The 27,796-nt window shown below is 44.2% G+C and overlaps 2 protein-coding genes across 3 annotated transcripts in view; both read left to right on the top strand.

Moving 5' to 3' along the window:
- Positions 1 to 12,873, top strand: part of ELOA (elongin A) — a 32,796-nt gene extending 19,923 nt beyond the window's left edge. Inside the window, exons 5-11 of the mRNA XM_077337584.1 lie at positions 54 to 168; positions 2,288 to 2,443; positions 2,924 to 3,021; positions 6,417 to 6,597; positions 7,711 to 7,822; positions 8,059 to 8,216; positions 9,519 to 12,873. Coding sequence (XP_077193699.1) covers positions 54 to 168; positions 2,288 to 2,443; positions 2,924 to 3,021; positions 6,417 to 6,597; positions 7,711 to 7,822; positions 8,059 to 8,216; positions 9,519 to 9,580 — 882 coding nt within the window. The 3' untranslated portion in view covers positions 9,581 to 12,873. The remainder of the gene's footprint in view (positions 1 to 53; positions 169 to 2,287; positions 2,444 to 2,923; positions 3,022 to 6,416; positions 6,598 to 7,710; positions 7,823 to 8,058; positions 8,217 to 9,518) is intronic.
- Positions 12,874 to 15,722: 2,849 nt separating this feature from the next.
- On the top strand, positions 15,723 to 27,412 carry PITHD1 (PITH domain containing 1). Of its 2 annotated transcripts, XM_077337582.1 has the most exons (6): positions 15,733 to 16,017; positions 18,959 to 19,002; positions 19,218 to 19,295; positions 20,284 to 20,388; positions 25,223 to 25,331; positions 26,659 to 27,412. In XM_077337582.1, exons 1-6 carry the CDS (start codon positions 15,820 to 15,822, stop codon positions 26,758 to 26,760), a joined length of 636 nt encoding a protein of 211 aa, XP_077193697.1. In that variant the 5' UTR covers positions 15,733 to 15,819; the 3' UTR covers positions 26,761 to 27,412. The 2 variants fall into 2 exon arrangements, with proteins under 2 accessions (XP_077193698.1, XP_077193697.1); XM_077337583.1 differs by lacking the exon at positions 19,218 to 19,295 and having other exon boundaries at positions 15,723 to 16,017.
- The last annotated feature ends 384 nt before the right edge of the window (positions 27,413 to 27,796 follow it).

Below are 27,796 nucleotides of genomic sequence, written 5' to 3'. Positions count from 1 at the left end.
AGTAACTGTTTGCAAGGCTATATACTTAAACACTGTGTTCTCACCTCTTTCAGATTCCCATAGATGTGGTGCCAACGCTCCCGGACATACCTTTGCCCCCAATCCAGAGTTCCTACCGCCCTCTTCCTTCGTTGGATTCGCTCCCCCCCAGCCAGCCAAAGAGGAAAGGTAATTTTGAGATGAGAATGGAATGGAGCAGAATTGATGTGAGAAAACCTTCTGCTGTTCATCGAGGCAGGAGAGATGTGTTGGAAGTGGTTTTAAAAACTTTTTTTTTTAAATGTATTCATTTCCCTTTGCACTCAAAACTCCTTACAATAGTGAAAACGGTGAATGAATCTCACAGTGCCATCATCAAAGAACCAACATTTCCGGTGAAGGGTAGGGGTCTAATTGCTAGAAATGGTGGCATATATGTTTATGTAAGACCCCTCAAGTCACACCCAACTTATGGTGACCTCAGCAAGGAGCTTTTAAGGCAAGTGAGAAGCAGAGGTGGTTTGCTATTGGCTCTCTCTGCATAGCAACCCCAATCTTACTTGGTGGTCTCCATCCAGGTCCTGACCAGGACTGACCTTGCTCAGCGTCCAAAATCGCATGAATTCAAACTATATCATGCTACCTTCCCTCCAGAGCCTGTAGGAATGGAAATTTTTGACCTTGCTGTCAAGAGACAATTCAATATGCACTGGCTTATTTATTTTTATTACATTCTGTGAGCCTTTTGGGAGGAAGATCCCACAAGGTGAGTTCCCCTGCTGGGAATCCATCCCCACCCTGGCATCTATTGGCTGTGACATTGAAAAGGTTTTGGAGCTCGCCTGGGGAATCTCATATTGGAGAAGGCATGTTCTTGGGTATCCTGAATCCAGCATTCCTGCTCTGTTGAGAAATTAGGCAGTTAGATGATAGGCAGACTGTGGGCTGGATTCCGTGGATCACTTCTGCTGACAGAGGGGTTTACTTTCAATGAAAGACATCTTCCTTTGATGCAAGATAGACTCTCTCTTAGCAGCAGTTGATCCTCTCTTTCAAAATTAGGATTGCTGTGAAATGTGCTTTGAGAAATAAGGTAATCCCTTTTTGGTGTCTGGTCGGCCAAGGCTGATTCATACATTCAGGAGTCTGGGGTTTCTCTCCCAATGATATACATGTATTATGGGTTTCCTCTTGGATCAGAGGTGTGAAGAAAGGGCCCCCAGGGGCCAAATAGCACAGCCCTGCGTCTTCTCCCCATGGGTACCAGAGTCGTGATCTGAATTGGGTACCCCATATGTGAGAATTGTCCAGGGCCCGAAACTCACTTGTGACAGCGCGTGGATCCCAGGACCCAGCCTATGTACTCTGTGTTATGTGTGAATCAGCAATCAAAGAAATAATGGAGTGTATGCTACAATTCAGCTAATGTATATTTGCACAGCTCTTTGGACGCTTCCATGCAGCTTTGGTTTAAAGCAGTCATTTTCAAACAGGGTTACTCCAGAGTCCCAGAGGGGTTACTCCAGTTAGGGGAATTTAATTTTTTAATATATAAATTTTAAAAAAATTAACTAATTCAAGGAGGAGTCAAGAGGACAGAGTTGCTTTCTGCTCATCTGCCTGGTCTGCGGTGGCCTTGATGAATTCACACAGTGGGAAAGGAATAGGAGGGAAGTGCTGAATCTGCTGCAGTCCCCCCACTGGCTCCTCCCATCCCCCCCCCTCAATAATGCCATCCACACTGTAAACTGGGTGTGTGGCAGCAAGGTGTGGCCAGCTGGTATCACTTCCAGGGTTACTTGAAGTCTGATGAATATTTTGGGGCTTACTCCATGATCAAAAGATTTTGAAAGGCTGGTTTAAAGAGAAGAAGTCATTCCTCCTTTCCCATGCAGCTTCAGTATGCTCGTTCCAAGGTCTTCATTTTCCACAGTGCTCATCCTTTCAGACCACCTACAAGCAATATGCAAATAGATCATTCAGTTATCTTCCATGAAATGGTGGAAGCAGGTATTTACAATGATAGTGGAATGTAGCCTCAATGTCCATCAGCAATATGCCTGATGTAGGTGTTGTTTGGGTTTGCCATGTGGGGTCACTTGACTGGCCACCGCTGGACTAGGTAGATCTTCAGCCTAATCTAATGAAACATTTTTAACCTTCTGAGAACAGGCTCATCCAGCCATTGACAAAGTGTCTTTGCCGATCTGCACTTGATCTCTCTTTGGGATCTTGAGACCTGACAGTAATGTGTATATTTCCCCCCCCCCCCCACGCACATAACTCTACTTAACCTCTTGTTTTGCAGCATTGTCCTCTCATACAGAGGAGGATGAAGCGGGTTTTACAGGACGCAGGCTGAATTCCAAGATGCAGGTGTATTCAGGATCTAAGACCGCCTACCTCCCAAAGATGATGACTCTGCATGAACAGTGCATCCGGGTCCTCAGCAATAATATTGACTGTGAGTATTGCCAGCTGCCTGCCAGATATTCTGGGTTGCTGCTGTTGGTTGACTTTTCTACTGCTGTTGATCTAAGATTTGCTTTCAGCTCCCCATGTCTCCCAAGTAATGGTAAATAGATGCTAGTATTTGGAGGGTTGAGGCTGTATATAGGATGGAAGGCCTATGCATGTCACTCTTTACCTGATCCACTGATTCCCCCCCCCGACACACGCTACCTTGAGGTTCAGTAGCTTTTAAGGAAATGCCATTTAGTAATAACTTGTGATAACATTAGTGAGGATTTATAGTCCATAGTGTATCTGCAGCTCTAATGTGGTGGCTGCTAGTCTTTTATTAGGAAGCAGCTCACATAAGGTCATGCAGTCGTAATGAATATATAAAGGGCCCTACAGAATGGTTTTAGTGGATTGGTATAAGCCTGTGGGTGACTTGCAATCTGAGGACTACAGAACATATTTTCTCCCTTTTTCTGTACAGCAATTTATGAAGTGGGTGGAGTCCCTTTCAGTGTCCTGGAACCTGTCTTGGAGCGGTGCACCCCGGAGCAGCTGTGCCGCATCGAGGAGTGTAATCCCGTAAGTGCCAGGAGAATGGGGCAGGGGGATTTTTCCATGCTGGCCCGATTTCCAGCACTCTGGCAAACAGGGCTTGGCTGCAGCCCTGGCCCAGAGTCACTGTCCAGATGTACCTTAGAATTTGTGTTTGGCGTATCAATGATGCAGCTGAGCTCTCAATCAGGAAGTGCCTTGGTTTACTTAATTATATTTACTAAATCTATAGCCCATGTTTCTTACTGAAACTTGAGGTGGATCACAACAGTGGAAAATGAAGTAGTGAAGTAGCCTGAGCCATCCAATAAACAATGCAGTGGGACTAGGATTCCAAAATTAGAAGGCATGCAAAAAACCCCAAACACAAAAGTATCCGATGGGAGATGTCTGTCTGTCTGTCTCTTTTTGGCTATTAGTTCACAGCTGACAAGGCAGCCCCATGGGATTTTTGAGATTAAGAGACATTCACAGGTGGTTTGCCATAGCCTAATTCCATTCACAATTTTGGTATTCTTTGGTGGTCTCCCTTCCAAATCGTAGCTAAGGCCAATCCTTTTTAGCCCCTGAGATCTGAAGAGATTGGGCTAGCCTGGGTAATGGACTAGGGACTCATGGTAATTGTAGTCTGTGGACATCTGGAGAGCCACAATTTGGCCACTCTTGTACACAGACAATGCAAAAAAGTTGGAATAACAATAGCCGAAAGCAATGCAGTAAGGTGCAATGAACAGTGGAATTCTGTTCCCTTTCTAAAAGCACCCTCCTGAACCAACTCTTCTAAGCCTCTGCTGTGTGCTTGATAGAGAGCTTTTGGGAAGCTGCTGTTTGCTCAGGTCTGCTATAAGGGGACAAAAGACTGTACTACTGTCCAGGGCTCTTTCCTGACAGGATGGGTGTGCAATGCATGAAAGACGATTATCAGTCATGAGAAATATGCCTGGCTTTGCAATGGCAAGTGGGATGTGCGAAAAGGGAACATTTACTTGTTGCGTGGGACCTGGGGCGTGCATGTGCGCACAAGACTTTGCAGCAACCCTGTTGGCCAAGGCCAAGCCACCCACAGATAGGAGAAGAAGCTGGGCTTTGCTTGAACTCAATCAGTGATCTCCCACTTGTCCGCCCCAAAGAATGAATGGCAGTCACCTCCTTCTGTAGAAGAAAGATGAAGGATTGCAGTCAGGTTTTCTAATTCCAATCTTGAATTGGGAGAAGAAGCCAGTACCATCTGCTCTACGTTGATCACAGCATTCTTCTGGGGTTTTTTTGTTGTTGTTTTAAGCACAAGGTTTTTAAACAGCATATGTGCATGTATCTGGGGTCATCTTGCCCTTTGAAGCGGCAAGATTTCAGGGGAATGTTATGTCAATAATGTTCTACAAGTCCCAGCTGCTATGTATGGGCTTTCAGTGTGGGGATCCCAAGACTATTCTTTGCTTTTCTGGATCTGTCAGAGTATAGGTTTTTGCATCAGTTCTAGATGGGAGGGGTTGGGAGTAGGGTGTTGTCTGCTGAGGGGTGCTCAGGTGGGCAACAGCTTGGCATGGCATCCTAGATCAGGCCGTGCACACTGGCTTCCAGCTGTTGCCGTTGCAAATGAGCCTCTGGAGTAGAAGAAAGGCTGAGTTACCACAAGGCTTTGGAAAGAAAAACATGCTGAACCACCCTGTAATTTTTCCTGCCTCCAGGGAGCCCAGGAGCAGCTGGTGCAAATGGTCTCCTAGGCTCCCACAGTGGGGACAAGAAATGAGAACAAGTTTTGTGTAATCAATAACTTGGTTGACAGAATGTGCCAGCATGTAAGTCACCTTCTGTTAAGGGCCCTTTGGCCAATTGCTGGGCAACTTCAGCAGTCCTAACATGGGAGCGTTATGTATTTTGTGTAAAATAAAAATTTCCTCGTTCTATGCAAAAGTCAGTATATTTCATATACTTCTTTCTTTGCTATTGGTTTTGTCTTGTGCTCTTTAGATTTTGGAAATGTTGAGGTAGCCAGGGGGACAAATGGAAGGAAGGAGAGAGTGCCAAAACTTTTCCATTTGTCTTTGCCATACACCCATAAGAGTTAAGAACTGCTTTAAACACACACACACACACACACACACACAAATCCAAATCGAGATTTCTTTCTATGGCAGTTGGTTCTTTACACCCATTAAGCAGGAGTGTGACTTCACAGAATGTTCATTGGTTTGCTACACAAAGTATGAAGAACTACTGTGGGATGCATGTAAGAGACAGTGAGGTGTAGTGGGTAGTGTGTGACCTAGCCCAGGAGATGTAGGTTCAAATTCACCTGATTGGGTAAGATTCCTGGGTGGCCATCGCTGCTTGTTTGTTCATTCATTTAGACTTTTACTCTGTCACTCCCGACAAAGTCATCTCACAGCGACTTACAATCTCTCAGCCTCAGTGGGCTGTTGTGAGAGTAAAATGGCAAGATGGGGTGTGTGTGTGTGTGAGAGAGAGAGATGAGGAGGGATGAGGAAGGCTATATATCACCTTGAGCTCCTTAGAAGAAGGTTAGGACCCAAATGTAATCTTTGTACCTTTTCTCTTGCATTGTTTATTACCTGGCCTGGTCGTATGAAACTCCTCATTCATACGACTTCTTGAACCCTTTTGCGATACCTTATTGGACAATATAAAAAAAAAAAAGAATTAGCACAAGCAGGGATACCGGGGTCCATAAAATTTTGAAAGGGGGTGTGGCCATTCAGAAGAGCAATACAAAATGCAAACCAAAGTCTTCCTAACCATTCAAGCCACCTTCCTCGATAGCATTAATCCTATTCAAAAAAATAAGTCACATAGGAAAGAGAGACTGATCCATGGGAAAGGAAGCAACCAGTGTCTAGAAAAAAATGTCAGTCATTATTTTTGCTCCAGAAGTTTAGATGCCCTTTTAACAAGGTAAGTTTTTAAAAGTTTTAGGTGGTTATCTGATTTCTTAAGTAAAACAGCTTTCATGTATTCTTGAGCAATCTGTGATCATCCGCAGAGAATGGCTCTGCCTTAACAGCGACTACGTTCAGGCACAGTAAAATGCTGTTTGTGCAACAAACCCTGATTCATCTTCTAGATGTTAATGACAAATTCTGGTTGGCGTATGAACTCCGAAGACCCTGCTTCTTGCTTTAACTACCAATACCGAGCCTTTTTTTTCCCTGTTCTGCCATCTCTAGTCAAGCACCAATAAGATACTGGGCTACAAACCCATGTTTGAAACCCCAAGTTGGGATCAGCTAAGAAAACCCAGAGTGACAAGTCATGAGAATTCATATATTGCAACTAACTGGGATTTGATCAAGCTAGTTTTGTCATCCATGGTTGTCCAGAACATCTGAACGGCTCTGATGATTCTGTGCCACTCGCTGCTCTGTTGTTCCCTTGAGCTCATCCTTTGTGCTTTTGGTTTCCAGTTTTTAACCGAGGACACCAATGAATTGTGGCACAATCACTGCCTCCGCGATTTCAAGAAGGAGAAGCCAGAAGAGTTTGAGTCGTGGCGAGAGATGTACCTCCGCCTGCACGAAGCCCGAGAGCAGCGCCTGCTGATGCTGACCAAGAACATCCGCTCGGCTCACGCCAATAAGCCCAAAGGTAGAGGGGAGGGCGAGTACCAAGATAGCACCATCCAGCCGGCCACTGGATCAGAAAGGCAGCGGGGATCAGGGTTGCCAGCTCTTGTATGAGCAAACAGGGACAACCTGTCAGGATAGCTTGGAAGTCAAGAAGACAAAAATGCTGACAGAAAAGCTACATGTAGAATCTCAAAGGACTGTTCTCATTTCAACCCTTCCGTGGGGGAGTGTCTTCCTCAGTGGTCTGATATTAAAATGCACTTCTACAGTGTTGCACTAGGTGGTAAAAGGAATTAAAAGAAGAGGCTCCTACTAGTATAAAATGTCTCCAGATCTCTCTCTAAGAACCGCCCCATACAAAATATTTGTTTTCCAAAATTGCACCCTTATTATTGCCCTCTTTTAGCCCGAGTGCATTCTCATGTGTCTCATATAATTCACCGTAAGAAAAGTATTTAAATCCTATCTGCTGAGGAAATGGCCTTGAAGACCACTGAGGAAGACCCAAAGAGGGGTTGAAACATGTTTAGTCTTTCGTATTATGTTACTTTATCCACGTGTCAATATATATGCAGGGGTAGTCAAACTGCGGCCCTCCAGATGTCAATGGACTACAATTCCCATGAGCCCCTGCCAGCATTTGTGTCAATATATAGTGGATCAATAGTATGCAATTAATATTGATGTTTTAAAAATCTTAAATGTGCTGCTCAGCCTCTTTTTCTAGCTTGTATATACAGGCTGGGATTTTATTCCCTCTTTTGTTGTCCGTGCCCTTAAATGCTACACCATGCTGCCCCTGTTCAATGGCTCCTGGCTTTAGTGCAGCAGGATGTAATAAGCCACCTGTCCCGCAAGGCCCTAGGTCTGCCAATCCATTCTTGAGCAGTTATTGCTGGTTAGAAAAGCCTCCTGTGCTGCCCCTGGGTGGCTGCAGAAAGAAACTGTTGTAGGAAACACAACGGCACTCCCCAAGGGAGAAGGTGCAGGTGAGGCTCGTTGGGGGGGAGGCTGGCAAAGATGCAGGCTGTCTGCTGTGAGGTAGGAAAAGAGCAGGCTTGGCCAGTCTTTGAGGCCTTGATGGACCAGCTGCCTTTGGTTAACCTGAGTTTCTCTCCCCACGTCATTCCAGGCAGAGTAGCCAAGATGGCGTTTGTCAATTCTACCGCAAAGCCCCCCCGGGATGTGCGGAGAAGACAGGAGAAGTTTGGCACTGGAGGATCAGCGATCTCAGAGAAGATCAAGTGAGTTTCAAACTATATCCTCTCTGTTCAGCTCTGAGGAGGGTGGAGCTGACTGCAAATGGAAGTCAAGCAGCTTGCTCAAGAGCCCCCCCCCACACACACACACACTTTTCTTCTGTTTTTCAGTATCTGTATTTTTGTGCAGATTGACTGAAGCTGCAGAGTTATCGTACTTGAGCACGCACAGAGCGCTTTTTAGCATGTAAGTCATTTAGGATCTTTCTTTTCCCCCTCAGGATAAAGCCAGTTCTCTTCACCCCGACAAAAAGCAGCAGTGTTCAATCAGAAGAGGAGCAGGCCTATGAAGGCCCAAGCACGAGCAGCAGTCACTCGGGCCCATCTTTGGGCAGCACTTCCTCTGTTAGCTACGACCCTCGGAGGCCACCCGTGAAGAGTAAGTGACCAGAGATGCTGCAGTATCACTTCTGCCAGTGGTTGCGCCTGGCTTCAATGTACAACCCTGCATTATAGGGGGACAGAAGCTGGTACTGAAGGTGCTAGGCGTGTAAACAGAAAGAGTGGTGAGAAGTGCTCCTGAATGGTAGTGCCTAGTGCATAGACAAGTAGATTTCAACTTGCAGTTTCAGAGAGCCCTATAAGGGTGTTTTTAGCATGGCTTTCTTGGGTAGGAAGTTAATTCTGAGACATGGACTTGGTTCACATATTGAAGCCCTAAACTGACCCGGCCAAGTCCTTTGATCCAGTGGCAGATCTCTACTGATGGGTAGGATATCCATCAACGTAATGTACCTTCCTTGCTTTCCTTTTTTGTGGCAGCCCAAACTGAGCCTTGAAATGCCGCTCCATAGGGAGCATTGTGGGGGAATTGGTTGAACCCCTCCCTCTTTTGTTAGCGGATGTTTTTTGGGGGGCTGGATCCAAGCCAATAAGAACTGTGTCCTAGTTCAGGCTTTGCCCAAGGATCTTCTGCAACATCTATGGTGTTGGAAGACCCAAAATGAATCATGACCCTGCAATGTTGGAATAATTTCTTCACTCCCAGTCTAGTACTTTGGAATCGGTAAACAACCTTCGATAGCTTAACTTAGCAGCCTGGCCTTTAAAAGGAAAAGAAGTGAGGTCTGGATGTGGTTAATCTTTCATTGACATGACGCGGAGTGGGAGAGAGACTAACTATAACCCCCTCAGAAGGTGGGGGGTTCTGAGATGGAGAGTGGCAATTAAGAGTCATAGCTAGTCATAGCTTGGTTTTCACAGCCATGGAGCAGTAAAGAAAAACCTCCATGAAGCACTGAACCTGAGGGACTATTTATATGTTAAAGAACACCACTGAGGAAGAAAACAACTTTGAAAATGGGCTATTGAAAAAGAAAATGTTTTGTGTTTATCCAGAACCCGTTTTGGCTTATGTTTGCACATCATAGGTATGAAGGCAATATCTACAAAATAAATTGGAAGAATTATAACCAAAAAGATTACATTAGTGTATCAGCCAGTTGGTTGAATTTTTCTAGTTTGGCATTAAAGATGGGCAGGGTCATAAGTCTGGGCCAAAACTTTGTTAGTTAACATTTAATTTGAACGGTTGAAAAACTGTTTCCTCTGTTGTACTACAGTACAGTTTGAAATCCAGACCCGAAGGACTAGTAGCTTTTTCTCAAATATTTACTTGGGATTTCATGATCCTGCACATCTTTGTCAACTTTTTACATTCTTTTTTTTTTTGCCTTTTCAGAAATTGCACCCATGATGGCAAAGACTATTAAAGCGTTCAAAAACAGATTCTCTCGAAGATAAAGGTGCCCACGAGCACGGGAGAAGAAGGGAGCTTGTCTCTTCAATGGGAGAATTATTTGTGGGCAAACAGGGAGGGGCCCCCAGGATTCCCCCACCTCACCCCCAGTGGAAGACCAACAGCACAGTATTGTTTGAAGCAGCCCTCCAGCCCCTCCCCTTTGCTCCTGTAGCCTGGCATCTGAAAATGTGAAATCTGGATATGTGTGAAAACAAGGAAGTCCAGAGACTGTTGTTTGGCCTGTAATCTGTCTTTCTCCTCTCCCTGCCTTGATGATGGAATGGAAAGGAAACCCCCTCCCGCCCCACCTACAGTGTTTTCCTCAGCTTCAGTTTAAGGATCCAGAAGTCTTGTGCCTCGGAAGCTCTGCTCTTGAAGAACAGTCTGTACTCCAAATCTGGATGTTGTGTTTCAGACTCCACCCCGCAGTCCCAAGATCCTGCCGGAGGTTTTCCAGCTTTTTGCCAGGCCATCTTTGGAGCATCCTTTTGTAATCCCTTTTCCCCTTAAACCCCACCTCTTAGAATCTTCCTTGCCTTGCTGAAGCCCTTGTACAGACCGGGAGCAGTTGGCTTTTCCAGACTGCTGAGGCTGTCCCTCCGTTCTATCATCTGTTCCTTTGAAAAAAAGAATGGAGGGGGAGCCCCCCCATCCTCCTTTTTAAATGTAATAGGAAAAAAACAACAGCAGCAGCACATGAATTTTCAAAGGCGGCAGAGGGAAAATGCACAAATTAAATTTTAAGCATTCAGCTGTTTATTTTTTAAACGGATCACAACATTTGGGAGCCAAATTTGTTTTTAACAGGAATAGTGAAGGCTTTAGTGTTTAGGGGTTCTTTTTTTTTTGGGGGGGTGCTGTGTCTTTGTGTGTGTGCATTTTGTGTTTTTTAAAACTTATAAAAATTTGTTTAGATTTGTTGTTTCTCCCCTCCCTTCTGGATTTTGGTCAAAAGATGTTTGTTTTTTTTATGCAGCTGCTTCCGGTTCACCAAATCCCTTGGAAAACACTTCAAGGGAGTCACTGCGTTAACTTTTTAGTTTATAATCCCCAGTCACTTGATTGGAAAAGGCACCCCCTTCAGGTGAATTCTTTTTGACTCAGGACTCCTGGACACCAGAAGTTGGAAGAAGCAGCAAGCAAACTGCTGTCTCTTTGGATCATTTCTGTCTCCTTGGATCATCTGCAGCTGGGTTGAGTGTAGCACAACACTTTCATCATTTGGCAGGCCAGGGGGAAGCCTGCTGGGTATTACGTCTGGCCTGGCCCATCTGAGGAGAGTTTGAGGGAAATGTGTTGCTTAGGTACTGCTTTTTTAAAATGCTGGAAAAGGGGACACCGGGCTGTAAAATGTGATTGATCCTGACGGTGAAAGGGGTGGAGCGAAGATGTGGACTATGTCGTAGGACAGGGGGAGTCAAACTGCGGCCCTCCAGATATCCATGGACTACAATTCCCATGAGCCCCTGCCAGCATTCGCTGGCAGGGGCTCATGGTAAATGTAGTCCATGGACATCTGGAGGGCCGCAGTTTGACTACCCCTGCCTTAGGAAGTCTGACTGTATGTTTCTTGGTGCCAAGGCTGAAGGAACTTTGATTAGGAGGACTTGTGAAGGAGAGACTGATTCATAGGGAAGGGGGAAATTCTTCTAGTGACTTTCCAGTCTTGTAGCATCTGATCTTGCAAGAATGCTCCTGATCTATAATAGGAGGCTGTTGGCATTCATGACAGAGAAGACCCTGCTCATTCTTTCCACTGGTTATCCATCGACATTTGGGACAGGATGGAACCTTTTCTTTTCTGCTGTGACTCACGTGCCATGCAGGGGTAGGAAAAGCCCTCTCGATGTTTCTCTGTCCAATGCATCGTCCCTACAGTTCCAGGTACTTTTTCTATCAGTTTTTAATGATGATGGTATTTGAAAATGGGTCTCTCGCAGTCTGCTCCAAGCCAATCAAAGGCCCCAGAAAGCTTTAAATGACATTGTGTAGCATTTCAAAGTGTGTTGTGCTGTTTTAAAAAAGGAAAGGAAATCGTGCTGTTTTCTTGCTTTTTTTGCTGTATTTAATTTTGCTGTATTTAGTTACTTATATAATCTGCCTCCTGTTGTGCTTTTTAATATGTGTGTGTATTTTTTTCTCCTTTTTATCATTGGGATTGGGAAGGGGAAACAGAATGGTTCAGAAACCGATGGACTGGCCAGTGAGGAAAGAGCGTTTGGATGCATCCATAGGATTCCCGAGTTGTGTTAAATTTGGATACCTAAGGTCTGACCCTGGTAGACACCCCTCCTCCCTGCCTATCAATTGCCAGTAGAAAGCAAACAGGTCTCTCAGACCTTTTCAGCCCAACTGAGGAACTGCAGACTGAAATGGTATCTTGTACTACCTGATTGAAACCTTGCCCATCTGGCCTTTGTAACGTCATCATTCCACACCATATCAGGTGAAGTCAAAGGGTTTTTTTTGTAGCACCACCCCCTCACAATGCATATTTTGTCTGTTGCTGGGCTGGAAGGACAGGATCTCAAGTTTCCTTGACTCAGAAAGGGAGGTGGAGGGGTCAACCTGGGTTTGTTGTGTCAGGCTTCCCCCCCCCCCTATTGTGGTTAGTACCACATTACTGGTCAAGGTCAATATTTGGGCATTGCCTAGTGGAACGTGTGGCCATGACATCCATCAACTATGCCATTGGGTCTACTTTGCCACTGAAATTGGGTCCTTGTATCTGAGAATTCAGCCACCTGTCAGTATTTTGGACTAGTTTGGTGGTGGGTTTTTTGCCGAGGGAAGTTTGCAGTGCAAATGTTGCAACTTCTAGCTCTTATACCGGACAGCATTTTTTTCAGTGGATAAAGCAGGCCCTCTGCAGAGGCAGGAGAAGGAACGGTCATGCCCCTCACTAGTTGGGAAGGTGAGATCTGCCTTTCTCCAAGTCTGATGCTAAATTAATTGATTTGAATGAATTTTGAACCTCCTTTTAATAGGCACACGGGGCCCAAGTGGGATCCGTTGCAGAGTGAAACCTCTCCACTCCCTATTCTCCCTTGGGTGTCCAGAACATTTTAAAAGAAGTACTGTTTTCACTGCTACACTACAAAAAACAGAGTCATTTTTTTTTTTTGGTGTACCATGAGGAAAAGGTAATGCCGAATAACGGTTGTATTTTGGTCCCTGACTGTAAATAACAATTTTCTATGTTACTTTTTTGTGGTAACTATGGAGATGAATATTTTAACTAGATAAGTTATATGAAAGGAAGAAAGCTGTGTCTCAATAAAAGCCAAACACTGGACTTTGTTTCTGCCCCATTTGTGTTTTGCGTGTGTTCCTGTTAATTGGGAAGTATGCCGACTGAATTTCTTTGGTTGGACCACCGCTGTTGTGCTCTGCTTGTATAAGTGCTTTCCTCTGGTAGAAGGCTCCTTCCATTGAAGGAAAGCACCTCCGGTAGCTGAACAGATAATGCAGGGTCTGATCCTTTTGGCTTCCAAAGACCTTTTAACTGGAACCATGGCTCTGTGGTAGAGTATTTGCCTGGCATGCAGAAGGTTCCAGATTCAATTCTGGCATTTCTAGTTGAAGAGATTGGGTAGTAAATTGAAAGACCTTCAAGATTAGATTCATTTATTTGCATGGTCTTATACTAAAGTACAGGAACATAAGAAGTAAAAATGTAAAAATTTTAGTACTTTAGGACAAGCATCAGAATGAGTTAAGCTATATTAAGATTAATCTTAAAAATCATTTTAAAAGTTAACAGGGAAATTAAGAATGTTAAAGGTTAAAGGAAAATGTTGCCTTCTGCAGAGAGATCTGAAGCTTTTCATCCAGAAGAAGTTGTCTGATCCGCTCTGCATTAGTTTCATATGGCATTGTGTTGATTAATGGGTGAATAAGTTTGGATCGTTCTAGATCAGTGGTTGTCAACCTTCCTAATGCCCTTTAATACAGTTCCTCATGTTAGGGTGACCCCCAACCATAAAATTATGCAAGTGTTTTTTCACAGAAATTAAACCAAAACTGACCAATGGCATGAAGATCCATTGTTCAACAGTGGCACCCCCCCCCAAGCTGCTCATCCTGCTGCGACCCCTATGAGAGGTTCGTTTGACCCCCAAAGGGATCCCGATCTCCAGGTTGACAGCCACTGTTCTAGATCATAAAGCGGGGCAGCAGAAAATGTGTTCATTTGTCTCCATTTCTTTTAAGGGGCAGGGACACAGTTTTTCTGCACAAGCAATTCCTCTCTGTCTGCCCACCAAGACTGCCAAAGGCATGGCTGAACATCTAACCGAAGTGAAAGCTCTTTTTTATCTGTAGAAATCAATTGTTGATAGGCCACTGGTATTAGGGTGTATCTTGAGGATACTGGTGTTAAAAAGTGAAGACTGTGAAGACTGTTGTTCTGTGTCTTCAGTTTTCATTGAAAGATCTCTGCCTGCTCTAGGATAGAAAATACCTGGAAATTTTGGGAGGGATCTCAGCAGGGTACAATGCTGAAGAGTCCACCCTCCAACAAAGCCATTTTCTCCAGGTAAAATTATCTCCATTACTTGGAGATCAGTTGAAATTCCAGGACATCTCCAGCCACCACCTGGAGGCTAGCTAGCCTACCTAACAGACTGAACAGCCAGTAAGATTAGCCAAGACTCCCAAGATCTAAGTCAGTATAAGTCAGCTGCATGTGTATTCCTTTGTAGAGATGAGCATGTTTGCAGTTTGTGACAGCCCTTCCCAGGTAATCCCCCCCCCCTCCTGGTTGCAGCAAGCCATGGCTGGGAGGGAAGGAGATCCAAACTGGACAGTTTGGTTTGGGGCAATTCCAGCTCAGTACAGGGTTCACTTAGGTGGCTGCCAGAAACCTTGAACCGAAACTTTTAGGTTTGTGCCCATCCCTAACTGGGAACACTTAAATGATATTCTGAAACAACATGAAAAATCATCTAGCCATTTGACAGCAAAAAGTGGATGGAACCTGAACCCAGTTTTAGATTACAAGTACATTGATACAGAACACCAGCGGATTATAAGGCAAGGAATTTAGCATTGGAGGGATATGCTTGAACTCAATGCTATTTTAGTGATCCTGGCAACACATAACTCGCCATTTCAGGGATCTTTTCATAAAGAACAATGGAAATTTTAGTATTATACGGATGATGAAATGAGAGGTGTAATGATCACTACTGTGGGAAAATTATGAACTGATCACCCTCATTGCCAACAAAGGGTTAGAAAACATACATAACAGATTGGACAAATCAACATATTACTCTGTCAGATTCCACACTTGATATAAGTCTGCTGAAATGATATCCCTTGCAGTGAGATTTGTGGATGAGATTTGTGGACAAAAGAACATTTCCTAGGATTCAGTGCGGTCCATGAATCAACTGGACAAGGGGTTATGGTGCTCTTGTTGGGAATGAAGGAAAATGACACAGGATTTCTGTGGGCAAGATTATGATAAAGGTGTCATCCTGAAGGGACAAAAAAAAAGATGCTCAGGTAAGATTATTTACATTGAACTGGGAAAATGACATTGACAGTGGGAAGCCTAAGTGATATCAAACAAAAAAAGTTTATGCTACTCTGATGAGGTAGCAGCATTGCCTCAACCAAGTGCAGGTCTTTACCTTGAAGCACTGTTCTTGCTATCTAATAGTATGAAGGGCTGAAAAGGAATACATGTTTTCCTTTTCAATGTTTTTGCTTAAATTTTGGCAAAAATTCCGTTTTTAAAAAGAATATTAACTGCATAATTCAAAACGCAGACAAAAATCGTTTTAAAAGTAGAGTTTCCAACCATTCTTCCATTTTAGGAAGATGTGTAAATTGTCATTTAGACAAGGTAAATTGATACCCTGTGAGCTTGACCCCCTGCAGCGCCCAGTTCACCCATCCCCATGGCTGGCCTTGGATTCCAGTGTAAGCTTTCATGGACTGGAAGAGTCCGCTGAGCTTGCGTTGAACCATACATGAAAAACCGCAGCCTAGACCTCTTTATATTTCCTTTTGGACGCCATTGTTTACATTTCGCACACACGGAAGTGTGTACCGGAAGTTCGGGTTATGCACCTGTTTGTATGCCTCTACGGACGGGAGGGGAGAGAAAGCCAGCATCGTCACGTGACAGGAGGTGGTCGGAGAGCGCGCTGATAAAACCGGGGCGCCGCGCCTGCGCAGGTTTTGTTGACATCCGGGTGTTTTCCAATCTTCCCCTGTCTCGTGCTGGGCCATGTCTCACGGGCACAGCCACGGCGGGGGCAGCTGTTGCCATGGCGACGATCCCGAAGAGCCTCCGGAGCGGCGTGGCCAGGCCTGGGGCCTTTACCTGCGCATTGACCGCGAGCGGCTGGAGTGCCTGAACGAGCGCAGGGAGGGCAGCGGGAAGCTCGTCTTCCGTGCCTGGGAAGACCGCGGCGACCGTCAGCAGGTGGGCGAGTTTGTGTGTGTGCACGAACGAAAGCGTGTTTCGTGGAGAGCTCCGCCGCTGCCTTTCTCTCGGGCGGCTTCTAGGAGTCACTTCTGCTCTTTAATCTGGAAGCCCCCCCTACATTTAGCATGCAGTCGTTTAGAAAAGCAGTGGTCAGTGTTGCAGATTAGGATGCGGTGGACCTGGGTTCGAATTCGTCCTCTGCCATGGAAGCCTGCTGGGTAGCCTTGGGCCAGCTAACGCCCTATTCTAGCTTGCCTCTCAGGATGGTGTTTGAGAAGGAGACATGGAGACCAAGAGAACAATATATGACATTCTTGAGGAAGGTAGCATGGGAAGGTATTAGATAAATGTGCACGAAGCTGCTTTATGCAGGCCTTTGGTCAGGAGCATTATGATGTACTGCAGGGTGACTAAACTGTGACTCTCTAGATGTCCATGGACTACAATTGCCATGAGTCGCTGTGCTATGCTGAGGAGGTGCTGGCAGGAGCCCTTGGGAATTGTAGTTCATGGACATCTGAAGAGTCACAGTTTGGCCACCCCTGGGTTAGAACATCTGACTAGTATCTAAAGAACTGGATTTGAATACCCATACTGCCAGGAAAATTTGTAGGGTAACCGTGGGCCAGTTTCACACTCAGGTAGACCAACCTCTCTGGATTGTTATTATGAGGATAAAAACAGAGAGGAAGGGAACAGTATGAACTGATTTGGGTAGAAAAACATACCCCCCCCCCAAAAAAAAGAAGAAAGAAAGAAAAGAAGTGATAGATAAAAGTTTGTGCCATAATCTGCTACATGCCCTCCTGATTAATTTTTTTATATAGATATATGCATGTTTGCAAAATTGCTGCTTCTCTACACCCTCTGGCAATTTGACAGTGAGGTGAAGGGCTCGTCATAAGTAGAAACACCAGTGTGGTTCTGCTCACTGGAGTTGGGGCCACTAAGTCTTTGCCCTTTTGTGGCATTATCCTAAGTACGCCTTTGTGCTTTCCTTCATTGGACTGAAAGTCTGCCATTTCCTTACCAAATGGAGGGGCAGTCACGGTGTGCCTTTAGGTTTGTAAAGGTGTAGCTCAGTTTGTACTGTAGCAAGATTATTTTTAAAAATACTTCAGGAGTCTACACAAGTATTTGAGTAATGCATGTGGGTAGTGATGTGGAAAATGAGGTTATTTTGTCATTCTTTACACTGCTTTCTCTTTTCTACTCTGGAAATGGAACCTATAAATGGATATGTGAATGTTTTCCCCAATGGACTCAAACTTTGGTCAAACTGATCTGAGTTCACATTTCTCCCTAATCTGAATTGCTGAGGGTGAGATTTCATCTCCACTTCTTAACCAGACTCTATTTGCTATCCATTTCATGGGTATGTCTTTTGTACAAAAACTAGATGTTTAGGTTGGCATGGATGTAAAGTTTCTGCCTTTTAAACTGATGTTGTCTTTTTTGGAAAAGTTATGAGAAGAGCAAGAGCTGACCCAATAAAGAGAAACAGATTGATTTTAAACACATAATTTAAATCATTACCAAGACGGCTGAAATCAAGTTTCCTGGTTTGTAATTGATCCTCTTCTAAAATGAACATGTGTACAAATGGCATGTAGTTGAGTTTAGTTGGCAGTGCACAAAAGATTTGTGTGGAGATTAGCAATTATATGTTAGTGTACTTTTATGTGATAAGACATCCCTCCTGCAGAGCACAAGGAAATATATTGGTTTCCCATGCTATTGTTATCCCTCCTGCAGAGCAAAAGGAAATATATTGGTTTCCCATGCTGTTGTTAGTCAAGTGCTACTTGGATTTGCGATGCAGAGTCCTGTTAAAAATCTGGCCTAGTCAGCCTGTATGCTTGGATGGAAGAAGACAGACATATTTCTAGCTAGACTTCTCAGCAGGGTCTTATGCTTCTTAATAGTTGCCTGGTTCATGCTTTTGAGATTGCCAGAATGAGGATTGGCCTGCCTACTTGTTAGGGGATGAGGAAAATAAAGAGTGGTACCTAAATGTTAAGCATGTGAAGATGGTAGATTCTGAAGGGAGTGGACTTACAGATTCCGAATTGGTGATGTCTTTGGCAGGTGTGGTGTAGTGGTTAGAATGTTGGAGATGGCAGTAGGATCTGGGAAACCCTGGCTTGAATCCTTGCTTTGCCATAGAAGCTTCCGGGATAACCTTGGACCAGCCAATCACATCCTCTCAGTGTAACCTGACTTACAAAATTGTTGTGAACATAAAATGGCAGAGAGGAGAACTATGTAACCTGCTTCAGAAAGAATGGCAGGATATCAAGCAAGTGTATAATGGTCCAAATATCAAGAAACTTTCTGGTACAGTTGGGGTAAGTGGGGCAAAATAAGCTTATTTGATATACTCTGTATGTAGCATGCTCCCCAATTCCAAGTTTTCAAGCAATGTAGAGATCTTGGAAAGGAATGAGATACAAGAGGAAAGTAGCAGGGGTTGAATTTGTTGCATTTTTATGAATCCCATTTCTGGGAGAGATGAGAGAGTTGCATCCTGAATCCAGATCACTTTAGCCACACACCTATTATTGAGTACAGGAGACCAGGCATGGAAGCGTTCGCATATTGCCTGTCCTTTTAAAGTGGTAATTGTAACACAAATAACTACTGTAGGTGTGTGTGGGCAGACAAGATAGTTTTTTAAAAATGTGACCTAAAGTAATTTTAGTGTGCTCATTGGCAAATCTTTTAAAGCCTGAAAAATTGTTCCACTTCTCACATGTGCATCCTACCATGCTTAGCAACTTTAAACATTAAAATCCAGTGCCCTGTGACATTGTCAAAGTGACAAAGAGCAGCTGGTGTGACTATTTAGTGACTGGAGTCCACAGTGCTGCTTCTTTCTTAGCAACCAGAAGTAATGTTTTAAAGACCCTAAGCCCAGTTTGATATTTCTTCCTTCTAGTTTGTCGAAAGTGATGACGATCAAGAGCTTCTGTTTAATATTCCGTAAGTACGCATTTTTAATGCTTTCCTGACCTGCCGGCATCCGGTCCCTCTTCATGTTGGACTCTGTCTGCTGACCTTAATAGCAAAGCATTTTGAGGATGGGCTGGTCTGGAGGGAGGAATTTCTGGGAAATGGCAGCTGCTTATGGCAAAAGCTAACTCAACTGTTTGACTAATAACTACTTGGAATCCAGTTTACCCAATCTTTTGTTGCAGGTTTACAGGCAATGTGAAGTTGAAAGGGGTAATTGTGATGGGAGAGGATAATGACACTCATCCATCGGAAATGAGGCTGTAAGTGGTGACTGAGGGGCAAATCAGTTTACTTGCAGGGGGAGGGGGTGTTTGAAACTGGTAGTCCACCACGTAAACTGGTAGTCCAGCATGTAAATTGTTACTTTTCATTTCTGCTTCAATTTTTCCTTGTGTTTTACCTGTTGGCATTAAATTATCAGTTAACATTGCTCTTCTCTGTGTAAGTCCCACATTATTTAATGGAGCTGCTTAGCAAACAGGCAAAAAGCTGCCACCTTAGTCTCTTCTCCCCTCCTGTTAATTTCAACTTTTCATATTAAAAAACCTTTTTGCGAAGATTCAACCCTGGATAGTTCAAATCAAGAGATTGGATTCTGCAGGTCTGTTCTCTTTGTAGGGAAGTCTTCCTGTTTAGTGACACGAGCGGATCATGTTGGGGCCCCTGAAGCAAGAGTTATTCTTTTTTTAGAGAACTGTGAGGGGATTTTGTCACTTGACTTTGCTTCATAATGGCATCAGCTGTGGGAGTCATGGAAGGAGGTCTGGCTGGAGCCTATAGCAGCTGGTTGCAAGTGCTTTGCAGGAGGAGGGGGGAAATCATGTTCAGCCATCCATGGACTCTTTGGGACAGTGCTATGCAAAGAAGCAGTGACTGCCAGCTTGGGGATGAGATTGAGAAGTCCCTTTAGTTTCTAAAACAAGTATGCTGATTAACAGTAAATTAGTTTCCTTTTAATTAGAAATGATGACCTTACTGACCTACAAACAGTGGTATGCAAGGGAAGCCCATGCCTATGTTTCCTATTATTTTCAATAGGGGGGACGATCTCCCTTGTCTTAAACAGAAAGTGAAGCTTGCTTCTTGTTCTGGTTTCACCTTATTTCCCAGTTTGTAATTCTTGGTGCCCATTCATCAGTCTCTTTCTCCTGTTGCAAAAGCGAGTAATTCTCACAGGCGCTGAAGGAGGAAGGGAGAGCCTGTGCAGACTTATACAAGCTGAGTCTTGCTTTTATTTCCTTTCCTCAGGTTTAAGAATATCCCCCACATGTCTTTTGATGATACTGCCAGAGAACCAGATCAGACATTTAGCCTGAACCACGACGTTACGGGAGAACTGGAGTATCCTACCAAGTATGGCACTGTTTTTTTCAAAAAGTCCAATAGCTCCTTAAAGACTCAGTAACCGTTTTCAAAAGCCACATGTAACCTTTCTATGTCATCTCCTCCCTTTTCCCCTTACATTGAGATTTAAATTTGAAGGACTTATAATGGCCTCAGCTCCTGCCCCATAAGATTCGCAAGTACAGTTTTCCCTTCATGTATCTCCCGTAAGCTCATTTGTTTGTTAGTCTTTAAGGTGCTCCTGGACCTTTGATTTATTCTGCTACAGCAGACTAACATGACTGCTACCCTGTCTTCAGTAAGCATGTGCAGATCGTTCTGTTCCTGAAGCCATGTAACATATGCATTGCATGCTTCCCCAAATTCTATTTCTCTACATCCTTTATCGTGTCTCTCTCTTTTTTTAAGCTGCTTTCATGACAAAACTGCAGTTCCCCACATCTCTTGAGAGCTGTTAAACCGGCTCAGGCTTCTTGCTTGCAGAAAAGTGCTTGGGGTGCTTGAGAGGGTGGAAAACTATTCAGTGGTCCCCAGCTGGAGCTGCATCAGTTGCTTCAGTGTTCATGGGCATGTTATGCAGGGTCTCCTCTTCCTCAGTTCCCCACGCAAAACATTCAGTAACTCATATTGACTCTAGAGGTTGTCCTGATTGGTAAATAAATATACCTGCTTTGCTCATTAATCTTCTTGTTGAAGGGTGATTTTCCTTGCTCAAAGGTACCTGGAAGGACTCTATAAAGGTCTTCACTTTCTCTGGTTGGTTTTACAATGGAGGCTGTAAGGCTTCCTTTGCTTAAGTCTTTGGTATCATGGATTGGAGTAGCCTCTTTTACACTTCCAGCCATTCGACCCTCCATTCAGTCAAATCACATGTGTATTTTCAAATACACCTTTCTACCACTAGAGGTCCAAGGTGGATTGCTTGTAAATCAAGACAGAGCGCTTATTATTCCAGAGTCACCTGACATTTACAATCATTGTTGACCTTCAGCCTATCTTCTAATATCCCAGTTGCCCTTTCACCCAAAGCTGTACCTGTTAGAAGGACAGTGTGAGGTACTTTGAAACTGGGTAACATCCACTACTCAGACACACAGATGAATGTGCATGAAGCTATACTGAGTCAGGCCATTGTTCCATCAAGGTCAGTATTGCCTACCCAGACTGTCAGCAGCTTTCCAGGGCTTCAGATCTTACTCATCATGTACTGCCTGGGGCTTTTTAAATGGAGATGTGAGGGATTAAACTTGGAACCTTCTGCAGAGAATGTAGAGGCTCTTTCACAGCTGCCCAACTCAATCACAGCTGTCCCTTGCAAGTGGGGGGCACTGGAAGATCAGGCAATATACTTGCATCTGGCATATGCCCACAGCAGTCCTCCATGCTCCTGCTTTGTTGTCTTACACTTGAATCTCCTGACCTGCTGTGCTGGAGTTCTGTTGGTTTTAGCTATGTCAGTTTCTTCCAGGCTCCTGTTTGCATTAGCTTATGTATGTGGCATGATGTTGTGCACCACCCATGCAAAATGTAAAGACAAAAGCCACATTCAACCTTTCATGTGGGCGAATCAAAACGATGCAGAATGTTGTGCAAGCTTTCGGGTTCTCCAGAATTCTTCATTAGGAGAAAGTCTGAGTGTTCTTTCTGGTGAAATCCCTTGATGTTTAATAGTAAGATAATTTCTGCTCCTGGAATCCCCCCAGTAGCCTCAGACATAAAACTAAGCTTGCCAGACTTGGGCCAACCCTAGTAGTATTGTCATCTCAACAAAGGCCAGAGGCTAAAGCTGATACAGTATTTCTATAGGTGTTCCACCCACATGGTGTGACTTTTTAAATTCCTCCCTTTCATGGCTACCCAAAACCCTATTCTGGGGAGTCTCCTTTCCAGGCATTGTCAATTGGTGCAAGGGGTGAGTGGGTAGAGGGAAGTCGTGCTCTAGGGATATGCTTTTGGATTTCCCCAATCTGAAACTGTGCCCCAAATTCCCTGGTTTTATTTTGGCTTTTTCCAATCCAAACATAAATGGGGAATTCAGATCCTGTTGGGATTTGAAACAATCCCAATGCACTCCCTTGTTGTACTGTGTTGGCGGAAGTCATTTTGCCTTCAGAAATGCCCAGTGTCTCCTGCTTAATGGCTTTGTATTTGTTGGGCTTCTGTTCATTTCCTTTAGTGGTTACAAAAGCACTATGTTGCCACTGTTGGTGTGTAGAATATGTTTACATTCTGCTCCCTGACCTCCCTGAGGAACTCAACTGACTTGGTTACATGTATATGAATTAATTCCTTCAAAACAAGAAAGGAAAGTCAGCTTGAAGCCTTTTTTAGTTGAAACATTGGTAGCAGTTTTAGGAGGAAGTCTTAAACTTCTGCACGCAGTCAAATTCTGAAATTCTGACGCGTCTTAATAGCATACATTAAGCATGTTCACATGCGCACACCCTTCTTCATTATAGCCTTTGAGTCAGCTAGAGTCTGCAAAGCAATTATAACTAAAGCAGACACTATACTCATTTCACAGTGGCAACACCTGAAATGCATTTTTGAATAATAAGCATTTTCAGTAAATTGTCCAAATCACTCAAAACTCGTCAGAGCTGGGAAGCTAAGCAGGGGGTGGCTGCAGTTAGTCATTAGGTGGGAAACCATCAAGGAAGGTTGGGATTGCTGTGCAGAAGGCAGCAATGGTAAGTCACCTTCCCTTGAATACCCAGTGGAGGGGGTCGCCATGAGTTGGTTGTGACGCAATGACACATCATTCATTCAAGAGCCTGAAGAAAAGACGTGAGCATGAGAATTTGCGACCATTAACTTTTAAGCTGTTTTGTTCATACCCATATTGTAAGTGCAACTTATAAACCCATCTACCTAAACCAGGCATGATTCTTAAACTGTGGAGAAGTGTTGAACTGGAATTATGGAGATCCAAGTTCAAAACCCCAGTATGTCATGGAAACTAGTGGCTATGGGTATTCTGGGCTGTGTGGTTGTTATCTGGTAGTTTTAGTTCCTAACTTGTTTTGATAGGTCCTGATGAAAAATTAGGAAGTAAAACTACCAGACCACGGTCACTCAGCCTGGAGTACCCTTAACAGCCAGTTGACTCTGGCAGTGAAAGCCTCTGAGAATTCGTTGTGCCATGAAAACTAGTTACAATCAGTCACAGGATGATTGTTGAATTAGAGGGGAAAGATGATGCCAGCAGCTTGGGTCTCTGTTGGGTTGGGTTTAAATATTTAAGGGCAGAGTAGTGGGACATGGGTTGAAAGTTCGTGTGCTCCTCATTATTTAGCTCCACTCCCTTTGCCAGATACTGGTAAGGTTGCTTTGTTTACATTGCTACTAAGACAATGGCCCTAGTTTTTTTGTTAAGAAGTTTTTTTGTTAAGAAGTTAACAAATTCTGAGAATTTGTCATGATGGAGCAGGTAATCAAAGCCTTGCAGTCACTCAAGGTGAATTGTAGGGATTCCACTGGTGCTTCACTTGGTCCCAAGGCTGCATGTCCCTGCACCTTCGCACATCACAACATGCATAGTCAGCCACTGTGTCAGGTGTAGTGGGTATTGGAATAGGCTCTGTGAGACCCAGGCTCATATCTCCACTCTGCCATAGAAGCTTGTCTGGTGACCTTGGGCCAGTCATGTACCTCTCACACGGGGCTGTTGTGAGGATAAAAGGGAGGAGGAGAGGAGGATGTAAGCAGCTTTGAATCCCCATTGGGGGAAAAGGCTGGTTATACATGAAGTAAATCAAGCCAGGTGGGAAGGATAACTGGTATTATCCTCTCAGAGGTGGGAATTGTAAGAAGAGCCTTGGGAGCTCACTGAATTACCTGCCCAAATCTGAATTGACAGCTGCTATGAAGAGTCAGGTTGATCCGTCCTGAGCTTCAGGGGAGGGCGGTATATAAATGTAATTGATTGATTAATTAAATACAAATAAACTTGTTCAGCAGGTTGTTACACCATTGGAGAACCCAAAAGTGTGAGATCCCACAAAATGTTTTCTGACAAAACAGTTTAAAAATGTACGATGGCTTAGTTTATCTACTTTGTGTATAGCTTGCTTTCTTGCTGAGACTCAAGGGGGATTAGGGAATGTAACACAGTCAGACAGCAAAGGTCTCCAATTAACAGTGCAGTAGGACTAGGGCTGGGCAGCAGTGCAAGCAAAATGAAAATAAAACTATTTAAAGCATAATGTACAATAATGTAGAAAATGCAGTAAAAGAATGTCATTACAGACAAGAAATATTGCAATAGACCAGGGGTAGTCAAACTGCGGCCCCTCCAGGTATCAATAGACTACAATTCCCATGAGCCCCTGCCAGCGTTTGCTGGCAGGGGCTCATGGGAATTGTAGTCCATGGACATCTGGAGGGGCCACAGTTTGACTACCCCTGCAATAGACCATGAGCCTATCCCTTGTAAAGCACCCTCCTGAGTTGTTCCATTATGTAGAACCTCTTAATGTCATGACAAACATGTCCTCCAAACATTTATTTTGTGCATTTTGCACAATGATAGAATCCCGGGGGCTTCCCTGATTCTGTTACAAAAAAGTGGTCTACCTCTGGGTGTGAGCATGCTACCGAAAGCCTGAAATGATTGCAGTCCCCTGAAGAAGCCAAGTTGTGTTTTTCCCTTTAGACTTTATGGATTCAAGACGACGATGGTTTCAGGAACTGGTTGCAGCAGTTCAGACAGATCTCTGTTTTCTGTCCTGCTGAGCCAACACTTCTGCCACGATGGGTGTTCTTTATAGTTCAGAGACTGGAATGTGTCTGTAACAAGAGCTTTACAGGCAGAGCATTGAACTTGTTTTCCCCTCCTTTGCAGAATTGCTCGTTTTTCAAGCATTCATCATCTTTCAATACACTTCTCCAAGAACTTTGGTGCTGAGACAACAAAGATCTTTTACATAGGCCTGAGGGGAGAATGGACAGAGGTAAGAGTGTTCTGTGTGTGTGTGAAACCACTGAAAACGCAGAAAGAGAGTTTCTGTGCCTTTTGCTGTGACCTTTCTGAGCACAGGCAAGTGGTATAGATCCAAGCCCCAGTACAATGGGAACATGGCGAGTACCCTTATAAATGGTTTCTCCTGGCAGGACTCCCACCGTGTCAGTTTGCTGACATATGTCAAGAGTTGCTGTGGATTGGAAAGTGTGAAAATCTGGAACAAGTGTCCATGCACAATAAGGCACAATCAAATTAAAAGTGAACCAGGCTGAAATGTAGTTATGTACCAGTGCTCCTTATGCATTACAGTTCCTAGCAGTTTTTCTAGTGGGAGAAGGCATGATTGATTGGCCTGTTCTCGTAGTGAGTTATACCAGCCTTGAAAACAAGTGCATACAACTTTTGCACAACCCTCTCTCCCTTCCAAAACCCCAGGTTTGGGTAAGGCAGGAGGACATGTAGTTGGTTCTCTTCCACTGAACAAAAGTTTTTCTGATTGACTTGTACATGATTCTTGCACACTATAAATGGGCATCTGGATCACCACCCTTTCATACCACCTAGTTGTTATTTTAACACATCTACCTCATGTTTAGTGGTTTGAAAATATTCCTGTGTTGGGCTAATTTCTGTTGAGACTGGCACAGGAAAGTTTCTGGACAACCAGTGTGGTGGTGTAGTTAGTATCAGCCTGGGATCTGAGAGACCCACATTCTATGGAAACTCATTTGGTGGCCTTGGGTCACTTGCTCTGTCTTGCCTACCTGCCAGAGTGGTTGTTAGGATACAGTGGAAGAAGGGGAGCAGTGGAGGCCACTTTGGCGTCCTCTTTGGGGAGAAAAGCAGATGAGTAAATAGCTAGGCTGTTCTGATTGTTGATGCCAGCTGTTGAGTAGAAATTCCTGAAATTCCTGCTTCTTTCCTCTCAGCTTTCCAGATCAAGAAGATGAGAGCAGTGAGAAAGGTGGTTATTGTTAATTTTTCTGGTGTTGAGCCCTGCCAAGATAAACAGCTCTTGGCTATCTCGGCCAGCTGTACACCTGAGTGGCCACAGTGCATGCCTGGAGCTGGTTTGGTTGGGTCGGATGTATGTGGGGGGCACGCTTCTCTGGAGGATGGCAACCCACACTTTAGGGAAAGTTGCTTTCAGCAGATGTCAGTTGTTCAGAGGCAGAGAACGCTATGGAATTGTGGGCAAAATCTGCAGACAAAGAGACAGCGCCAAGGGGTGAGGGGCCCAGACCTGGCTTTCCAGAGCACCAACATTTTCAAGGTGGCAGATTTTAAAGGAAGTTTTCATCTCGTTTCCTCCACAGGCTCTCCGTCACGAAGTGACCATCTGCAACTACGAAGCCGCTGCAAATCCTGCTGATCACAGAATTGATCAGATCACGCCGCAAACCCATTTCATCTCCTAACTTCGGAGGCTCGCACCACACAACTGTTGTGTGAGCTTGGAACCCTTGCAGCGACAAGGAGCATCATAGCTTTAATTCTTTTTGCGTGCAAGGGTTTTTTTTTGGGAAGCAGGGTGGCAACATTTGGCTATCATGTCGAAAGCTATCCCTGCTGTTGCCAAAAGGACTGTCAGTTTAGAAGCTTGAAAGCACCGAGGAATGACTCCTTGCTGGTTTGCACAGCAGTTGTCTTGACTACATGCAGAATATCTTTCCAGGGGGCTGACTGTTTTCTCAGCCACTGAATTGGCTGCTCAGCTGCTGGAGAGTGTATGTGAGACTGTTGGTTAAGAATGTTGGGATCATTTGCACAATCTGGGGTTTGGTTCTAGCTTTGAAATGTAATTTACAGGGAAGGGGGTGACCATGAGTGACTTTCTAGGTAGAATCCTGGCTAACTTCCTAGGATGTTAATGTGAGCAGGGCAGTTTTGCCTTTCAGTAGGCATTTATTCAGTGGGGGTTTTGCTGCTCCCTAATAGTTTCAGTTGTTTGTCTAAAGCCTCGGGTGCCAAAGAATTTGAAGTCTGTCTGTCATAGGTGTGACTTTCTAACTAAGGTGGGTTGATTGTTCTACACCCCTCCCCCAATAAATACAGCAAAACAAAAACAAACCTTTGTCTCTTGATTAATACCTCTATAAGGAAGGAAGTCCTTGGCACAAAATTAAAGGAAAACAAGCAAAACGGGAAATGAAACTCTGATACGGAAGTGACAAAAGCTGTGGGATGTCATTGGTATGGGAAAAGGACCTTGCTTTGCTGATGCTGGGAATGCTTTCTGGTATCAAAGAAGGGAGTGATGCAGAGCAGAAATCATCAAGCACCCTCCCTTGAAATCAGGTTGCTCCTTCAGTATCTGCGTGGACTCAGGCTGTTAGTACAGTGTAATTAGCTTCAGCAAGGATTCTGGCAGACTGTTTTGCCATAGAGATCCACTCTTATTTATTTTGGGATTTATAGTCCACCCTATTTTTGAGAACTCAGGATGGATTACAT

This window comes from Paroedura picta, chromosome 5 (genome assembly GCF_049243985.1).
Source record: "Paroedura picta isolate Pp20150507F chromosome 5, Ppicta_v3.0, whole genome shotgun sequence".
NCBI lineage: Eukaryota > Metazoa > Chordata > Lepidosauria > Squamata > Gekkonidae > Paroedura > Paroedura picta.
This window is presented reverse-complemented; position numbering and strand designations above follow the sequence as displayed.